At 32.2% G+C, this 14310-nt stretch overlaps 1 protein-coding gene across 2 annotated transcripts in view; it reads left to right on the forward strand.

The window, feature by feature from the left end:
- The window catches only part of LOC107440994 (equilibrative nucleobase transporter 1), a 104953-nt gene that overhangs the window by 65147 nt on the left and 25496 nt on the right, over window positions 1-14310 (forward strand). For both annotated transcript variants that reach the window (XM_016054115.5, XM_016054114.4), the window contains exons 6-7: window positions 11512-11604; window positions 13550-13766. In XM_016054115.5, the coding sequence (XP_015909601.1) occupies window positions 11512-11604; window positions 13550-13766 (310 nt within the window). The remainder of the gene's footprint in view (window positions 1-11511; window positions 11605-13549; window positions 13767-14310) is intronic.

Consider the following 14310-nt stretch of genomic DNA (forward strand, 5'->3'; position numbering starts at 1 on the left):
CAGCAATAATCTGGTTGCATTGAACTATTTTGAACTAAATGGTTAACTCTAATTTAAACTACATGGTCAACAATTGAATTATTTGATATTTTGAATTACATGGTGGGCATTTGAAACTACATGGTTAACTATAGGTATACCTTAGCTAATTTTTCTTTAAACATTAAATAATCAAGGGGTGTGAAACAGAATTTTCCGTTGAACATTTCTCCCGCAGTTTAGTATCCTCTAATGTAAAACCCTTTGAAGCAGAATTTTATTATAAACATATTTTTCGTACTTTTTTCTTTATTTTGTTATAATTTAGTTTAAAATGAATGATAAATATAATATTTAGTATCTTAATTATTTTTAGTGATGAAATACAACCTCGGACGCCTTTGTCCTTTTTTGTGCTAAGGGTAAAAAATTTTACAAACATGCATCACTTCCAAACAATAATTAATCAAATTTTCAGTTATTTTGATCTAATCGAAACAATAATTCATTGAAATCGTTTTAATTTACGAAATCAATTATTGCTAAATTTTTGAAATTGAAAGTAAAAAAATTGTAAAATTACTCAAAAATTAATATATGCTGTTTCAATTTTAAGCATATCACTACGCTTAATAATGAGTACATGGTTTTCAAATTCGACTATATTTGTTTTTGAGCTATTTTGATACTTTTTTGTTCCATTTTCCAAAACCTTGATCTTGCAGTGTGAGAATAATAACAGGATGGACGAATTATGGCAGGAATACTTCCTCACTGCGTAATCCTTGTCATAATTTGTCCACCCTGCGACCCTCATCTTGCAATTGTCTAATTAGATTTGCTTTTCGAACATTTGATTGTTATAAGCAAATAAAGTTTGATTTTGTCATGATGTCATTTTGAGATTACGCATTTCGCTCAAAAATGTGCATATGCTGTTTCAATTTTGAGCATGTCACTACACTCAAAAACGAGTACGATATGATAAAAGCACGTTAAAGACATTTTAGACATTTCACATATTGTTCTAATATGAAGTAAGAGCTTCAGATATATTCCAATTGTATATTAAGTCAATACACGTGTTCAGATGAGTTCAAACAAGTGAAACGATGAGCATTCAGGCGAGTGATTCACACTTTTCTAAGAAACCTTTGAGCAATTGTGACCTCAAAATGATTCTCCTCTTGATTTATAACTCTAAGTTATTTTTTCTGCGATTTCCACTATTTTTTGAATAATACTACTATTCAATTTGGGAAATATAACTGACTTTAAGTTTGATCGGGTTAATGAAAAGATAATTCGAATAATTTGTGCTGTGAAAGGTAACTACTAGTTTGTGCGTTGTAAATTTTATTTTGAAAAATTTGCATGTGATGTGGTACGCTTATTGCTAGAAACTAGGGATAAACGAAGGTAACGGCTAGGAATATTAAATCTATGATTATAAAAAAATATAATAATATTTAAAATGTATTTCTCAATTATTCTTTTGACAAGCAGAAGGAAACTAATTTCTGGAGGGATATTCTAACAATTTGTGAATTGTTAGTTTTAATTTGAAAATTTATATTGGGCTCCTAATGTGTGGTACGCGTATTCTTGGAAATACGGAGAAATGGATTACAGAAAGATGATATATTTTAATTTCCCGAGAGATATTAAATGCATTGTAAAGTTTAATGCATTTAATATCTCTCTTTAATTTCTTAATTAACAGGTTATTGTAAATTATAATTTGACAATTTATATGTGGGTTTCCCAATGCGTGGTACGCGTATTCCTGGGAATAGGATGAAATGTGATTACAGAAAGATAATAATATTTTTAATTTACTTTTCAGATATTCTTTTATGAACTTAAGAAGAAATATTTTTAATGATTGTTGCTATTTTTGATTTGGTAGTGTTTATCTTGCATCATTTGTACAAGATGAAACTGAATTTTGTAAAATAAGCTAAGAAATTACCAAAGGAGGTGTTTAAATATTATTTGTCGAAGACTTTCAGTTGAAAAGTTTTTTGAATTTTCTTTCTGAATTTTTGTGGAAGAAAAAGTGCTCAAATATATTGTCATATGACATAGTTCATTTAAAATAATTATAAATCCAAATCAAAAGTTAAATTCTTCCGGTTTGTGTTAGTTTAATTTGTTTTATTGATTTTCAAGATATCTTAAGAGCAGTGCCGTTAAACTGTACAACTGAAATTGCAGAACTCTCCCTTCATGACGTATAAGATAAAGTTTTTCAAAAAATTTTTATGTGGACATTGTTATAAAGAAATTTCTAAATCTGATACTTAATGTAAAATATCCTTAATGTAGAATGTATTTAATTAGTAATTCAAACAAATTTATTTTTTATTTATTTACTTCATTTCTAGTTGTTTTTAAAAAATGACTAGCGCTTTTAACATTTTTTTAATAAATAAAAAAAATATTGGGATGGTTATTTTGCAATTCTAATAATTAACAGTTAAGAACGCTTAAAATGTTCCACAAAATTGTTGATGTCTGTTGCAAATGTAATTGTTTATTTTTTCTACCATTAAATATCTAGAACAAGACATAATAAGTTAATACCTCTTGAAAACAATTGTTATAAAAATAGCAATAGTATTTTAACGATTACAAAAAAAGGATAATTTTGAGTATTCGAGAAGAGTTTCTGTTTAATGAAAACGAAAAAGAATATGTACTTAGGATATTAAAATATTATTTATGAATATTCTTTTTATTTGCTATTGAGACAATCCATAAAAACAATCAGTGGTATCAAAATTGGAGGCTTTTAATAAAGGGATGACAGAAATAGTCAGCTAAACATATTTTATGCATAATAGTCAATTTATGAAGCTCTCAATATTATTTTACGCTAAAAATTTTGTATGAATTATTTACCCATAACTTTTTACCTTATTTACACATAATTAATGAGGCTTATTTTTTGCTATTTTTAATAATGAAAAGGGGAAAAAACATAAGTGATATTAAAAATATTATTAATGGATTTTATTTTCGTATAATATATATATGAGTATAATATATATATGAAAACAACAGTTGGTGAAGGAGCTGAAAGCTTTCAAAATTAGCTCAATTTTGAATACAATTTTGAATACAGTATAAATTTTACATGAAGAAATTATCGCTGGAGTCAAGTTCTGTTTTACAAGTGTTAATGATAATTAAAATTTATTATTTTATAACCATCGTTGAACAGCCGACTCAATTTTGAGTTTACGACTACGTATGTTCTACTCCGTTATTCTTGTAATTCCAAGCCCAATCCAGAAGATAAGGTAATTCCTGGATCGAATATTGTTATAAATTTACCTTCGTGGAGAACATTTTGGTGGGATTAACGCATATTTGCGTTGCATGGAGTGGAGAGGCAGGAAAATGCTCCATGGTTAGTCTGATGGGAAGGGGACTTCCTTCAGACACGGGGGGGGGGGCGTACCTGGAAGTAATCCAAGTACGTCCCCAGGTCCAAGTTATACAACAAATTTGTGAAAAGCGGATGAATAACATTGCTAAATACCAATTGTTACCAATCTTACAAATCTTTATACAGTGATAAGATTTGAAGTATAATGCCATAGTTTTTGTGAGGATAAGTCACTTTAAGTAACATGTAGTTTTCATTCTATTTTTAAACGAGAAGTTTAAGAAAAGTTGATCATTATAAAGTTGTTGCTGATAATATGCTATGTAGATAAAAATGTAAACACAAATTTCAAAATTTTCATAAACACGAAATCACATTATAACACATTTTCAAGACAACACTAATACTCGCATCGAAGGTTGCTGAATATACAACATTATTTTTAGAAGATTAACTTTGTTCTGTGCAAAATATTTTCTCATCAGAAAAGATTATTCTGTCAACACTTTTACTACCGTACCGATTCAGCAATTTTTTATATTTATAACCCTTTTAATTATTTTGCAGTAGTCAAACCTTGAATTTTTCTTTTGAGATAAGGGCAAAAACTCTGGTCTTCATTTCATATAACTTGCATAGTTCACTGCCATTTTTTTAGCAGAACGTTGGTAATTTCTGCGAACCTTTACGAATTCTTTTAATGCATTCTTTTGTACGAGTTGGGCGTGGACAACCAGACCTGGGACGATATTCACAGCTATTAGTATCCAATAATCGATTTATAATTCGATAGATAAATGTTCTATTTAAACTCAACAGATTTTAATGACTTAAAGATTCTATCTACAGAAAATGCAATCGGAAAGCTGGAGCGTTTCCATTCCATGTTTAAGCTGATTCTAAATATTTTGCTTTAAACAAAAATTATTTGCACGCGTAGAAAATGCCACTCACAGGAATTGAGAGAGAGAGAAATTGTTTAACCAAACTTATTAAAATTAGCTCCTATTTTTTGGAGTGTCACAGTATTTAGTGCCAACCCTGTAGTTTAGAATATTTGAATAATGAGGCCCATATCGTCATCCAAAATGTATTTCAAGGTGACTAAAAGATATTTTTCAATTAATGGAATAAAACTTTATGACCAATTAGTTCATAAAGTTTTTTGATTGTTTAGCTGAGAAGATATAAATAACTGAACGCTGAGAAAAACAACAAAAGATTACATAATTCAGGAAGTCGTATATGTTCTAAAGATTTGAAAAATAGGAAAGAAATAAGTAAAATTAGTTCATATGTTTACATAACCTTACGATTTGAAAAAGAAACACAAGTTAAAAATACTCAATTAAAATTTAATCTAAACTTGATTTTAAATCAAGGACTTCTGCTCTTGTTTTCATTTTAAAGGTCATTTCTGAAAACGTTTAAATATTTACATTTGAACATTTAAAAAAAAAGCCTTAATTTTCATTTTCCTTCTTAGTTCTATACTTGCTTCAAGGAAAAGGAATAGTTCTTGTTAATTACGTCATAGAAACGAAAGGGAATTCATCTTCAGGATTATTCATTTTTTATTCGAAGAAAGGCTGCTTAAAGGTTCTAACCTTTATATTCTAAGGATTGTTAATGAGCTCGTGATTGTTTAATACATTGCAATGTCAATATCAAGTGAAATCCATACTTTCGCTGTGCTTGACTTTTTTTATTAAATATAAAAATAGCAATTGAAGAATTTCGAGTACCACCCTAAATTAGAATAATAATACGCAAGAAAACTGCTATGCATACTTCTTATTTTATATTTTAAAACCGTAGTTGGACAGAAGACCCAATTTTGAGTTTATGACTACTAATGTTCAACTCCGTAGTCTTGTAATTTTGAACCCAATCCAGGAGGCCGAGAAATCTTGTATCAATTATTAGGAGAAGGACTTCTTGATTGAACTAACCTATATTTGCGTTGCATGGAGAGGAAACTACGAAAACCACCCATGATTAGCCTGATGAAGAGGGAACTCTAACCCATGATCTATCTAGCACTGATGATATTTTACGCCTGCATTGTGGTCGGTGCGAGCTGAGTGCGGAATTCGTATCGACCAGCCTTCGTTGGGATTTGAACCCGGTGAATCTTATTGAGAGGCAACAGCTTTATCTCCTGATCCACCACGACACACTTTGTACATTTTGTATTTTTAATGTCACACCAGTTGGCACACGAAAAAGAGGCAGGCCGAATTTGAGATGGATAGATGGCCTAGAGAAAGACCTTTTGGTTTTAAAAACTAAAAAATGGAAAACACTAGCAAAAAAAAAAGGTTAGCCTGGAAAAAACTTCTTGAGAAGAATAAGGCCCAATGGGCTGTCGAGCCATTGATGATGATGATGATGATAACTACCTTTAAACAAATCATAATAAAATAAATATTTATTCTATAGGGGAAAAATCCATTTTATAGTTCAAATATATTTATTATAGTACAATAAGTTTGAAAGTTCAAATATATTTATTATAGTACAATAAGTTTGAAAGTTAGTATAAGTTATACTATTGAGTTCTACATTATATCACCATAAGTTGTACAACTCATAATTACATGTATTACTTAAAATAACTATATCTGTGTAGCATGACTTACAGTTATACACTTTTGATATATGACCATGTCATTCATTTATTTTTAATGTGGCCCAGGAATTTTCTGCTGTCGGCACTGATTTTTTTATGGTTAAGGAAAAACACCCGGTACTCACTTCCGTAATTTTACCTACACTGAGGATTGGCTAATCTATATTGGATGTGCCAATAATTTTACACATTCAGCAAAGCAATCTTATGAATGTCCATTTGCGCTGAAGAATGACAATATTTACAATTTTTCAAACATTCTTGATGACAATTCTGATATTTCTTCTTGTTAAGAGTACCATACCTTCATTCCAAAAATAAAGTCACATTTACAAAACTGGTTGGAAATGTCCCAATGATAGAAACTAATTATGCGCATAATTAAATATTATATCACAGTGTTATTCAACAAATGATCACTTTGGAATTTCTACTTACAGAGAGAGTAAAAACATTTGGTTAAATATATTCTATTAATGATTCATTCCGCGTACCAAACAGAATAATTAGTTATCTTTTATTTTTTTTCAGTAGAGGTGAAATTTTTTGATAAAGGTGAAATTTGTATCTTGTGAAAGTGCATTTCAGCTTTTAAATAAAGGGTTTTTTCACACCTGGGGAAAGAAATCTTATCTCTTTGCTTTTGAAGTTATCGCCTTATGAAGTAATAAGTTTAGTGTAAAATGTATTATTTTGTATATAAATTTGTAAGAACTGATATGAATTTGCAAGAATTATTCATGTCTGACAGATATTATAGTTTAGCGCCTTATCTGATAAAGAAAAAGAAAATGGCGCAAAATGAAAATATTAAGAAAAGCCAAAGTTTTGTGAAAAAAGTGTTTTTGATGTTTTTTTTTTTCTTTTTTTAATATTTAAAGTTATTCCAACTTCGCCTTATTTGCGCGAATAAAAATATTCCAAACTCGAGAATTATTCATTAATTTGAATGAATTTCTTCTAATTGAAAAAAATATTGCTCGAGTTAGCGATCTTTTTAAAAGTTTAATGTATTTTTTCCTAAAAATGTTTAAGCTATTTCGCTCATGGGCTGCAATAGCTGCACAACTCAAAAAATTATGTTTTGAGATAAGTGGTTTTAAAGTTTTCATTGCAAAGGAAAATGCATAAGGAATGCTTTAGTTTGCTTAAATGAAGATTACCTTCAAGCTGAATTATGAGTTATGCTAGCATTGCTGCTGAAAAGAATGTGTATTTTCATATTTACGTCTGTTATTAGTCCAAAACGCGGCAGCTCATGAGCGATTTGTATACTTTAAAGTCTAGAAAGTTAATAGTCTAAAATTAAAAATTGCTGTATAATAGCAAAATAGTTAGAATTATTTACTGTTTTTTCAGAACAGAACAATAAGCTAATGTTAAAATGCGCAGATCCAAGTCAAATAATAGGAAACCGGCAAGTGACGTCATTATAGGTAAAATTGTGGCATTTGTTGATTCATAAGCCAATCGGGTTCGACACACATCCGTGACGTCGTTTACAGGTATCCAATTAAATTATATTTAAATCACATGGTGAGACATAATCATTTCACTTCTTCTCGAGTTGCAAGTAGCCGATTCTTCATAACGAGACAGTATATACCAGTGGTTAGCAACTTGCGGCCCGCGGGCAGCATCCGGCCCTCGAAGCTTTTTTTTTGTGGCCCGCGATCTAAAATATATTAGTTGTCTTTTTTTTGCGGACAATCTTCGTAAAAAATCAATATGGATTTAAAATACTTTTCTTTCGCTTAAGAAAACATAATTTCTTCGTTTCTGTGAAATTTAACAAACCAGCGATGCAAAAAAATTTATTTCTCAGGTTTTGCACCCAAGAATATATTTTATTCAAATACAAAAATAATCGTGCTCTTTTTTACTTCGTTTTTTTTTCTTCCTTTTTTTGTAATTTGTTAATATAATGCAGCATGTGCATATCAGAAATTTTTTCGAAGAAATTCTCCCGTTTAACTTTTTGAAACTACTCATTTTGGACGAAATTATTAACAATTATAAGCTTTGTAACGCATAAAAGAGGGAATGAATTTCATGTTTTATTTAAATTCCTTGAATTGAATATCGCATGTGCGGAGAAGAAAAAAAAATTAGTTTCAGATGTTCGAGAATTTTTTGTTGTTGCTGCTATAATTCCTAATAAGCTGGAAAAAATTTTTTAATATATCACAGAATTAAATTTAAAAGAAAAAAAATCTTATCACTAAGTTTCTGATAAAGAGAAGATTCCAAATACATAACAAGCATTATTTGTAATGCTTGTTATTTTGGTTTTTGATATTAAAAAGACTTTGATAAAAATCTTACAGTAATATTTAATGTTCCTTCAAACATAAAAGAGTTCTACGCAAAATTTTGATAAAGTTGCGGCGCACCATTTGACTGGTGTTTTTAATTGCGGCCCCCAGCCACATGTAAGTTGGAAACCCCTGGTATATACTGATTAAAATTAAAACTTTTACTTTAACTTTAAAACCTCAAACTTTGGCCTTTTCGATTCCCTTAGTGGAATAACTTTGAAGCAGATTTTTGTCCCAATACTTAATCTCTAACGATTTTTGTTTTACGTAAAACAATGTTTTCAGTTTTTTGTTCTTTTTTTTTGCCTTGCTATATTAAATGGCGAAGTTATAGTACCATCTGTTCGGTCTTAAGCGAAGCGTCATCTGTAGCAATTGTTGTGGACTGCTCAGTTGCTCTTGAACTCTTGTTTAAGCCAGTCGTGGCTTTCATTGCAATAGTGCAATGATTTTGGTTATTTACCATTGTTAAATAAAGTATTGTTTGTTGAAATTATAGTATTCAATGAACCAGCGCATGTGTACAATCGTGTACACCATCTAAGAACATTATGATTTTATTATTATCATTTTCTGTTTAGAGCCTAAAGAATGTCAAAAGAAGAGCGTCAAAAATAGTATTTATTGTAGAAAATATATTACAGTTTACTTTGCCATTGAATAAAAACATCACCGAGATTTAATTTTTAGATTTCTATTATACCAAGAACATCATTGTTTTATATCTTGTTGAAGCAGGAACGAACTTACAGTCATTTACAACTGCTTTCGTATTTCTGTCAGAGTATAAACCTTTACACTTTTCTATAAAAATGATTTTCATGCTCGAATAGCTAGATATAAAGCTGTTGCCACTTTGAGAAAACAAACTTTAAAAAATAAATTATTCAACAGGTAATTTGAGTAACAAGTGAAATATTCCCCCTGTTATTTTGCTAAATTATTTAAAACCATCGTGGAACAGCCTACCCAATTGTAAGTTTACGGCTACCAATATTCAACTCCGTAGCCTTGCAATTTTGATCCTAATCCAGAACACAAGGGAATTCCTGGATCAAGTATTGGGAGAAATTTGCCTTCGTGGAGGACTTTTTGGTGGAGGTAACCCGCATTTACGTTACATGGAGAGGAAAACCTCCCACGGTTAGCCTTACGGCAAGGGAACTCTAATCCAAGATTCGTCTACCACGGAGGATATCTTACGTCAGCACTGTGATCGGTGCGAGTTGAGTGTGAAATTCATATCAACCAGCCATGACTGGGATTCGAATCCGGTTGCGAATGAAGAATCAAGAATAAAATGTACAAAACTTGCTTTTTGTGCTATTCATGAGTCATTAAAATAGTTTTTCTCTTTTTCCATGGAAGAAGATAGGGAGCCCTCCTTATAAAAAAGAAAATTTTATAGCATAGTAAATCGATATTTTTGATTTCAATAAGTTAAAAACTTTATGGAACTATTAACTATAATAACTTCTGCCGCCATCTAGTGATGCTTATAAAAAGTAAATGTTCATCATTTACTTTCATTACAAAAAAAATAGAGCTTATTTTGGTATTTTTGGGGAATGCACATTTTTAAGAATATTCAGCTCAAATGCTATTTACTTATACTTCAAGTAAAGAAATTTATCAGTGGGAGTTTTTACTTGCTATGATAAGAATGGAATAATGTCGCCAAAACTGTTTTGAAGCTGGTAGGAGCAGGAAGGCGAAACTCGGCCCAGATGTGTAGTGTGGGGGGGGGGCGGAGTTATCTATCATACCAACCTTCATCTATCAAAAGGTACCTCGTGATTGAATCAAGTTAGAATGTCTTATATAACAGTGAATTGATGCTTAATTTTCGTAGTGGTAGTTACGCTACAATACTCCCCCAGCAGAATTTTTATCAGGAATAGAATTCTGTTTTGCCCTTAAATAATTCTATGAAGCCTGTAGAGATGATAACAATAAGGGCTATCAACTTCCCATACGTAAACAAATCTTGGGCTCTTGTTGCCCATTTTACATCCCAGCAATTTACGAACGTAAGCAAACAGATACATAAACAGGCCAAAAAACGAATAGCTGTATCAGGTGGTTCACCGTCCGGATAAATGGGTCGCAAAACATAAAAGTAAAAGGTCAATGCAACTATTGCTTGAGAGCATGGACGGACAATCATGCATTCGACCCATAAACGTAAAAAGGCGACAAATGGGCCAAACGATTCCATGATATATGCATAATCAGCTCCTGTTTTTGTAATCATACAGCCCAGCTCGGCATAGCAATAGGCTCCAACCATCGATAAAACTCCTGAAGTGATCCATACCACGAGAGATAGGCCAACGCTTCCGGTACCTTTTGAGACATCTTTCGGGCTTACAAATATTCCTGATCCGATAATACTTCCTACTATAACTGTTATCCCATTTAATAGAGTCATCTTCGGTTTTAGACAGATGACATCGCTGGCAGGGGGGTTTTCGGTGGGAGATGTTTTTTCTAACATCTTGATGTCCACATTGAACTGGTGACTTGTGACTGCGACATTATCCACCTCCTCACGCTGTTGCTACTCAGTCTCGTCTCGATCATACACAACGTCAGCCTGTATACACTCGAATGCTAAATGCAACACAGGAGAGACTATACGACCGTGTAGTTAATACACCTCTCACATTCAGCACACAAAAAAAACCGGTAACCTTAATCGAGCTCTCCCGGTCTTTTACAAGTACAGCAACTAGTGGTGTCCGTTCATCGAAGTAGGCGTTACCAGATCGAAGTGGGAGTTACTAACAAGATTTGCGTAATCATATCACGTCCGGGTCACCAATGTGGGGGGCGGAGTTATCGACCATGCCAACCTTCATCTATCAAAAGGTACCTCGTGATTGAATCAAGTTAGAATGTTTTATATACTAGTGAATTGATGTTTAATTTTCGTAGTGGTAGTTACGCCACAAGCTGGTAGGAGCAGGAAGGCGAAACTCGGCCCAGATGTGTAGCAATGGCGCATGGCTTTTTTGTTAAATATTTTAACGGGAGTTGTTACTGTGAATAATAGAGTTATTATAACAAAAATTATTATGACTGATGACTTCAATGTAAGGATGATTTCTGGAAATGTTTATGTGACAATTATTTCTAACAATCAAGGCATTAATGACTGTTACTATAATGATTATTTTTATTTATAGATTGCTGACTTGTTTCCTGAGAAGAGATCGACAATTATTACACTCTACAGTGGAGCCTTCAGTGCATCTGCATCAGTTTTTGTTTTCATTAAAGTAAATTTTTTTATTAATACTGTATATTTCATAGCATCCACGTTTTCAAAAATATGTTTCCCTCAAATTGTGATATTTTACTGCTGCATTTGTGGTATTTTACAGAAGTATTTAAAGTAGTTTGCAAATACGATGCCAGAGTTTAATTTCAGTAAAAACATCCGTTCTCGCAAGCACAATAGGACTAAAAAAAATTAAAGTTGTGAGATTGAAATTCGTGTTTCTAAGTTGTCTCTAGAACACTGAGCGTGAATTAGAAAAATTATTTTTCTTTTGTAATAATTAAAACAAAAATCGCATAGCTTTTTTATTAGGGCATATCGGCATTTCTCAGTTAAGTGAGTAATAATGATATATAACAAAAATCATTTCGAAAGAAATATTTTTATTGATTTTTTTTAAAAGAATTATTTTATTAAAACATTTTATGATCATTAAAAAAATAGCCTTCATCTTTAATGTATGTCAAATGTCGGTATTTACCAATGTGAATGATAAAACGTTATATTTCGGACATTTAACAAAATGACTACATGAATAAAAATATTTTTCTTTTACAATAACGTAAGCAAATGAAAAGATTGGGGCAATATAAGGATAAACCACGATTTAAATTGTTTGAGAGAGCGTTTTTCATGTAAGCATTACAATATTTATTGTTATCTAGAGGAAATTCTGAAAATTTTCAAAGTACTACCCGGAAACAAAGAACAGTTTAATGTAAAAATGCCACTTATGGAAAATGTGTGACTTATTGCTCCTAACATTTTAAATCATATTCATTCCCACAAGCCGCTAAATCATCTTTGAAGTAAATTAATATAATGTTAATTATTGAGTTAGTATGTATATTAGATGATCTATGGAGAAATATCTGATTTCGCTACTTTAACATACATAAACATGCATGTTAATATATTATTTATTTAACATTATTAAACATGAAGTTTGAACCGCGATGGCAGAGTGGTTAAAAAACACTGTGCCATTGCAATGTGGATATCATTGGAAGTTCTTCATCGTCAGTGTCGTTGGAAGTGGGTCATTGGAACCACGATGGCACAGTGATTAAAAGTACTGTGCCATCGTGATGTGGATGTTATTGTCATTAGATCGCAATGTAGACGCCATCGCGATATCATTGGAAAGAGCTGGGTTTCTATCCCAAGTGGCAGCTATAAAATCACACCTAACTTCAGCTCGTTGAGTTCCACTTTGTCTGGGAAATATAGGTGACCCGTGCTCAATGAGGGCGATTTTTGAAACGGATCTGTTATCATAAGATATCTCATAACATGGTGTTCTATCATGGCATGACATAACATGAAAACATCTATCAACATGACATATAGTTTGTCTAAAATAAGAACTCTTCCAGACATTCGTCTGGACCTGTGGCGGTGACTATGGTAACGATGTATGACTATTTCAAGTAGGGGTGCGAGGTCACTGTTTCGGAGTGGTTTCGCCTCAGGTCGGCGGGAGAAAGGGAATATTTTTCTTCGGTCTGTTGTGTTAGTCCTTGGGTGAAGCTACCCTCCCTAAAATGTGCCATTCTTGTTTCCATAGCACCAGACGGCCTCAGACTTTGTGGCGGGAGGAGTTCTTAGCTTAGACAGACTATAGCAACATCTATCAACATGGTGATATCTCTCTGTTATCATCTTGTCGATGATCTAGAAATTGTGAATCTCTAGGACACTCTTAGCTAACAACTGGCTGTTGTACGACTTTATTATACTTTTAACATATATTCGCACCGGTCAGCTTTACTTCCCAAGCAAGCTGCTATTTATTAATCTGAAGCTGGCTGTGCTTCAAGCAGTCACTTAGAATCGAACCCCAGTCCTTTCAATGACAAATCAGTGCTTTTAACCACCGTGCTCAACATACACGTCAATGGTCTGATGGTTCATCTAATCTGAGTTTATGTGTATTTCTTTAGTATGGTTATGACGCTGGATTGCCTTGGGAGTGGGCTTGCTTCTTGCTGGTTGTTCTCAGTGTCCTTATGTTGCCAGTCACGTTATTTGTTTTTCCTGCTGACAAGTTCGAAGTTGAGAAAAAGGGTCTCTTTTCTGGTAAAGAAATGGAAGTGTCTTCAGTGGCACCATGTGTCTGGGGTACATTCAACTACATCATGGATGAACCTCCATTCAAAAGTAAGTGGATGTCATTAAAACTAGCGATTTTATAGGATGTGCAAAAACTAATTCTTATTCATTAGCATTTCAAAAAAGAATTTTGATTTTTAATTCGTTTAAGTTATGAAAAGCTTTTTGTTTACAGATTTGAAATGTCTTTTTGAACCAGCTAAACATGGCAGAAAGAAACTTTACTAATTTAAGCTTTTATTTATTTTTATTAACAGTTGTTCGATACTAATTTAATTGATTTATATGCTGATTTGTTCGATAACGAATGAATAAAAACTAATGGACTGTATTTCAAATTTTATTTTCATCGGTGCGACGAGCCAATACCTCCTAGAAGAAGGAAGGCCGGCGGATCAATTTAGTAGTCCGATCTAACGAAGTTAACTGCGCAGTAGATGAAAAATAAGAAAGACGTCATTTCGTTAGGGGTACTAAGCAGTGGTTGAAAATACGAAATATGTCATTTCGTTTGGACTACTTAAGGATATTTATGGTAACCCGTGCTGAGGCCTGCTCTTATCTAGGAGGTGTTGTAAGAGCACGCTCAAGC

Source organism: Parasteatoda tepidariorum, chromosome 4, assembly GCF_982258835.1.
Source record: "Parasteatoda tepidariorum strain Cologne lab strain chromosome 4, Ptep-v5.0, whole genome shotgun sequence".
NCBI lineage: Eukaryota > Metazoa > Arthropoda > Arachnida > Araneae > Theridiidae > Parasteatoda > Parasteatoda tepidariorum.